At 33.4% G+C, this 6,000-nt stretch overlaps 1 protein-coding gene across 2 annotated transcripts in view; it reads right to left on the bottom strand.

The window, feature by feature from the left end:
• Nucleotides 1-4,220: 4,220 nt before the first annotated feature.
• The window catches only part of LOC125824362 (defensin-like protein), a 41,043-nt gene continuing 39,263 nt past the window's right edge, over nucleotides 4,221-6,000 (bottom strand). Inside the window, exons 1-2 of one of the 2 annotated variants that reach the window (XM_049503732.1) lie at nucleotides 5,075-5,165; nucleotides 4,221-4,496 (exon numbers count right to left, since the gene is read on the bottom strand). In XM_049503732.1, the coding sequence (XP_049359689.1) occupies nucleotides 4,324-4,496; nucleotides 5,075-5,138 (237 nt within the window). In that variant the 5' untranslated portion in view covers nucleotides 5,139-5,165 and the 3' untranslated portion in view covers nucleotides 4,221-4,323. Of the gene's footprint in view, nucleotides 4,497-5,074; nucleotides 5,166-6,000 lie in introns of those variants that run through there. The other variant, XM_049503731.1, reaches the window with a different exon arrangement.

Below are 6,000 nucleotides of genomic sequence, written 5' to 3'. Positions count from 1 at the left end.
TGTGAGTGATTTATGAATATAGTTATAATGTATATGTGGAGTGGAGGATTGTGATTGTTTTATTTAAAAATATAAAGTAAAGGGAAAATGACTGAGTTTCTGAAAAATCGATTAAACTTATAGTTTAAGAGAAATCGAAATTCCAAAAGAACAGAGTCGCCACTTAATTTTTAGTAAAAAATCAAGAAAACATACTTACGGTTTTCAAAAGATTTAAACAGATAAAATCAATTGAAAATTAGAAAGGGTCCAAAGTTCAATGTACATTCCGAGAAGGTGTTAGGCCCTCGAAATGTCCGCTAACTTGCGGTTGACCGGTGATTTGACTAAAAAAAGATTTTGACTAATTTTAAAATTTTAACTAAGTAAAATGACTCATTTTATATTAACTAATTTTTTGAAAAAGAAGACTTTAACTAAGTAAAAGAACTTATTTACTTTAACTAATTTTTGAAAACTTTAACTAAGTAAAAGAACTCATTCACTTTAACTTATTTTTTGAAATTTTAACTAAGTAAGAATTTATTTATTTTTTTACTTATTTATTTGTTACTACTACTATTTTTATCATTTTATTTATCTTAAGGGGGAATGAACTAAAGGGAAATTTTCTAAAGGGGGATAACTTAAGTGACGAGACGAATAATAAAGTAAAGCCGAGAAGAAAAATATAAACATTTTAAGTTGAATATATATTAAAAAAAAGAGTGAAATGGCTATCTCCGGGAATTTAACTAAGTTAAATCATAAAATAATCAAATGTTAGTCAAATACAACAAAATAAATAAGAGCAAGGGAAAGAGTATTGAACTGGGGCCTTTGGCCCAAATTCCCCGAGTTTGTTGAACCTGTCCTATTCTAAAAAAAATTCCGACATGATTTTGGGCCCATTCGATCAAAATTCTGCTGTCGGGCCATTTTTTGGGACCTTTTTGGGCCCATTTTCGCTCCCAAGCACCTGTATACAGCAAAGGTATAATGTCGTATATGAGTCGTATTTTGGCTCATTTTCTTGTATATCAGACTGTATACCAAGTGTATACGATCCTCTTTGATTCCTTAAACCTGTATTTTTATTTTTAATCCCGTATTTATTGGGCGGGACCGTATATCAGTGTATAAAAGGCTGTATCAAGCTGTTTTTCAGCTTTCCAGCATCTGTAAGTTGAATTTCCAGCCCCTATGCTGCATGCGACCTGTTCGTCAGCTATTTTTGGACTCGATAGGAAATATAGAATTGGGCTTATAGGGCCCAATCCACTAAATGCAAGGTGAGGGAGCCTCCAAAGACTCGGAAGGAGGCGGTTCGTGCATAAAAAAAAAAGATGGAGATTAGGAATGGAGCATACTTTAAGGTTTTACAATATAACTAAGGCATAAAAAAAATAGATATAAGGTGAAAACACGCATGATTGGTTCATCATGTCAACATGATGCAGAGATAACCCAAAAGACCACATACAACACTTGGAAAACTATTTGCTTAAGATGGAATGAAACTCACATGATAAAAGAAAGTACTATAATATGATGACAAACAAACAATCAAACTAATGGTGATCAAATGGAGAAGATTTAGGCATAATTACTTAGACAAATATAATAACATGGAAGCCATTGTCAATCAAAAGATGGAGCAGATCATTATAAGTGATGTCATTAAGTTTAAAAGGCCACACAAATTTAAGCAAAGGCATTAATGAAACTATGCACCAATATGATAACTTGAGCATTTTTGAACATGACAAGTCAATGAATTTAAATTAGCAAGTGTCACTGTTTTGCAGATCCTTTAGACATGAATAAGGGAGGGTTTTTGGCTTCTTTCACAATCTCAAATGAAGAAATAAAGCGGGCTCAAGCAACAGGATACCACAGTGAACTTCAACATAAGTTTTGCACACCCAGACATGCATTTAAAGCTAAAACGAGAACGATTTAAACTCAACCTTAAGACTATGAAAATTCATCAACAGACCATCAGAAAGGAGAAAAAGGAACAACTCATGCTTAAGGGTACATACAAGAACAAGACATCACTGTGTTTCGGGAAGAGAAAAAAAAAAGATTTTTTGAATCCGAACCAAATATGATATTTGACTTATTTGCCACCTATAAGGTAAGCCGCATGAACAGGGCACGAAAAGAAGTTAACATGATTGACACAATCGACTATAGGTTCAAAATAACAACTATAAAACAATAGCTCGGGGGCAGGGGAAACAACAAACTTTCAACGAAACGGAAAACTAACAACAACGAGGACCAACAAACTGGATTCCTCACTGATTTACAGCCAACAAACAAGTCAAAAATGGTCCCAAATAATAGCATACGAACAGCTTCACATAGTCACAAATCAAGCAACAACACGTTAAAGTAAAATGCTTGAATTTAAAGGTGGGTATTACCTTCAAAGGTGCAGCGAGTGGAGACAAAAACGAGCAAGGGAATTACAACGTTCAATACCACAACGAGATTCCAACGAGCTTTGCAAGCGGCGAGCACCAAAAACAAATCTCTCGTCCCTTCTTCCCTAAATAGCGCTACTTATTGTATATATTCTTATATTTACATTTTATTTTATTTTTTGACCACTAAAAAAAAAAATCCCCCCTACTACAAATGAACATAAAAGATGTTTATAGAGGGAGCAATTCGGGTTCAGATTTTTAGGGGGAAAGAGGCCGAAATCCAAATAGAAAGGATCCGTTCGAAATTCAAATGCCATCAATTTCTTTCACCCTTCAAGCTAGACACCCTTTTCTTGAGATTTTGACTCATTCCGAAAGGGGAAAGGGGGACGGACGCCTCAGATCGATCTCCCGTCCTTGAGGTGCGACGTGGAGCGATCACATGGAGCCAGGACAAATTTTGCGTGTTGACAGGTGCTTTTTCGCTGCTGTTGCAGCGAGGAAGACGCTGTGGTGCTGCTACTGGAAAGCTGGGCAGCTTCTGGGTCTGTCGTTTGAGTCGCTGGAACGTTGAGAACGTTGGAGAGCAACGTTAGGAAGCTGGTGGGTTATTTCTTTGCTGAAAATTGAAGTTGGGCCAGGTTTAGGGTCATTTTTAGAGTGTTAAAAGTGGGCTGGGATGGGCTGCTGTACGTTTGGATTAGGATAGGAAATTAAGTGGGCTGGAAATAATGGAATGGGCTAATGGGTTGACTGACCCAATTTTGGTCAAAAAAAAAAAATTGAATTAAGGTGAGGTTAAAATTGGCTAGAATTGTAATATAAAATGACTAAATGGATTGAAAATATGACCATATAAAATTCAAAACATAGCCGAATTGAGTTAATTTAGTGTATCCGGCTAGAATTTAAACACGATGAATTAAATTAATTAATTAACGAGCTTCTTAATCTTAACGAGATAAAAATAACTAATTCGGGAATATTAACTAATATTAAGTGAGATAATTATCAAAAAATTTTAAACAAGTAAATTCCCTTCTTCTTTTTTTCTGTGATTTTTGAAATGCTCGTAAGAAAATGCAACAATCACATACAAAATTTATATACAAATATTATATTGTTTTAAAAATCATAAACATGACTAAAATTGCTTTAAAACTTAGAAAATAATTTATTTATCTTTTTGAGTTTTGTAAAACTAATTATTCCAAATCATTGAAAATTAAGAAGCTCGAAAATTAATCTTATCGGGGAGGGTCAAAATTAGGTGTCAACAGTGATATTTATATGTATTTTTACTTTTTCATAATTTGTGATATTTATATGTGTTTTTACTTTTTCATAATTTGATACATAGAATATTGATAGTTAGTCTTAAATTTAAAATCGAGATTTGACGATATTTACTATTTTCTTCCTCTCAGTGACGTAGCCACAGCCACCCTAGGGTGTCCAATTGGACACTCATTCGTCGGAAAATTACGTTGTATATATATGTCAAATTCTACAAGGATATATATTTAAAGTTGGACACTCTTGACAAAAGCTATGCCTTTGGAGTAGTGGTAATGGGTGCCCATTTGAATGACGCGGTTCCGTTTTTGAATCCCAAATATCACAAAAAAATATATATATATATTTTGACAGCCACACACCACACACCATTATTCTTGGACACCCTTAATAAATTTTTTAGTTCCGCCACTACTTCCTCTATTAATAATTTTGGTACACCTAGATAGTAACTCTTCATACGTCAATCATGACCTATGATTTTGGATCGTAACCAAAGCACCACATATATATAATAAATATGAGACTATATCTAGTCTCTTTTTATTGATAGAATAGATCATCATATCATTATTTATCATGGATGATGAGTATTTCATTTAGAAACTTTGTTCTAACAGTTTCTGGTGCAAAAGCAACGGCGACGAAAGCCACGACAGTTGCCGCCGATGAAGCCTTCAGTCTGGCAAACGGTGGCGCAATTGCTGTCCCTAACACATGTCCCCTTGAAACGGTTGCTCTGTGACTCACAAGTTCTTGCCTCTGCACTGCTCATTGTTCCCATCTCTGTTCAATTGTAGCCAAACATGTTATAAATGATGAAAGAAGACTCCCACATTGGCTGTGGATGAGATAACTAGGATACTTAATTTAATTGTATAGCAACAATAATTGTTCATGCTTCAGTATCGGATCGTGTTTGGGTAATGTCTCTTTTGTTATAGTGCTTTGATCTAATTTTGGGTTGTCTTAAGTCCAAAATTCATATAACATGATATTAGAATCAAAACATATGATATCGGGTGTTCATCGGATTTTATTTGGGTAATGTTTCTTTTGTTATAGTGCTTTGAGATGATTTTGGGTTGTGTTAAGTCTAAAATTCATATATCATGATATTAGAATTAAAAAATATGATATTGAGCTTTCAAATAAACTGTTCACGCTTCAGTATCGGATCGTGTTTGGGTTTGCGTGTGTAGGGTTATGAAAAAAAGAGTACTCTCACATTGGAGGTGAATGAGAGGACTAAGACTTTTAACATCAATTGGAGAATTTTCTTCCATTGAGCTAAGTTTTGATGTAGAGCTAATATTATAAAACTATATGATAAAATTAAATAATATGAAAGAAAGAAGACAAACCACTGGACAAAAGCAGCATCGCAACAAGGAAGAAAGTTGCAAACAAACGCTTGAAGTGTCCCATCTTCAAATAGAGAAAGGAAAATGCAATTTGAGAAATATATTGAGAATTGGTTGAAACAAGGAGTAAACAAGGGGGACATTTATAGATGCTCATTTACCGGACTATTTGATTAGGCACGAAATTTAATTATTTTTTTTTTAATTTTAAAATAGTTGTCATATTTCATTTTTATGGAGTGAGATGAATAATTTTAGATTAGATTAATTTAATATTTTAAAATCAAAATTTATATATTAAAAAATTATACATAAAAAACTATAAATTACAAATTTTCTCATATTGAAAAAATACGTCTTAAAATATGACTTGGAGATTTGTGGTTCTTTTGGTCCATTTTATTTGTCATATTTTTTTTGCACGTCCCTTAATAAAAAATTAACCAAAAGGATAATTTGATTAAATTACTTATTTTCTCTTTGATTTCAATTTCATATTAATCTCTTTTAAACCACATTAATTTAACTCCCTCTCTATTTAATTACAAATAACTAATTATATTTTAATTTTCTAAAACATCAACTACTTGTGCTCTGTTTTCTGGTGATTGTTGAACTTTGTTCTAAGAAATTGGGTGGGTATTGGGTTATGGGGTGGATAGTTGGGCTATGGGTTAAAAAAAAAGGGTCAAACGGGTAGTTCAATAGGAATAAGACACGTGTAAGCAATTAGGGGTCCGTTAGTGAGAGGGGTATATGTGTACCTATAATTGAACGGAAGGGGCTTATGTGGACGTAAAGTATAACGGATGACATATACGTACCATTTATTAAAGTTCGGGGGTAAATCCGTCCCTTCTCCCTAAAAAAGATTATAAACTTCAAATTCTGAATCTGCATCTATCTGCCTACCGAGCATAAATAAT

This window comes from Solanum verrucosum, unplaced genomic scaffold (genome assembly GCF_900185275.1).
Source record: "Solanum verrucosum unplaced genomic scaffold, falcon-dt-bn FXZP01000022.1, whole genome shotgun sequence".
Classification (NCBI taxonomy): domain Eukaryota; kingdom Viridiplantae; phylum Streptophyta; class Magnoliopsida; order Solanales; family Solanaceae; genus Solanum; species Solanum verrucosum.
This window is presented reverse-complemented; position numbering and strand designations above follow the sequence as displayed.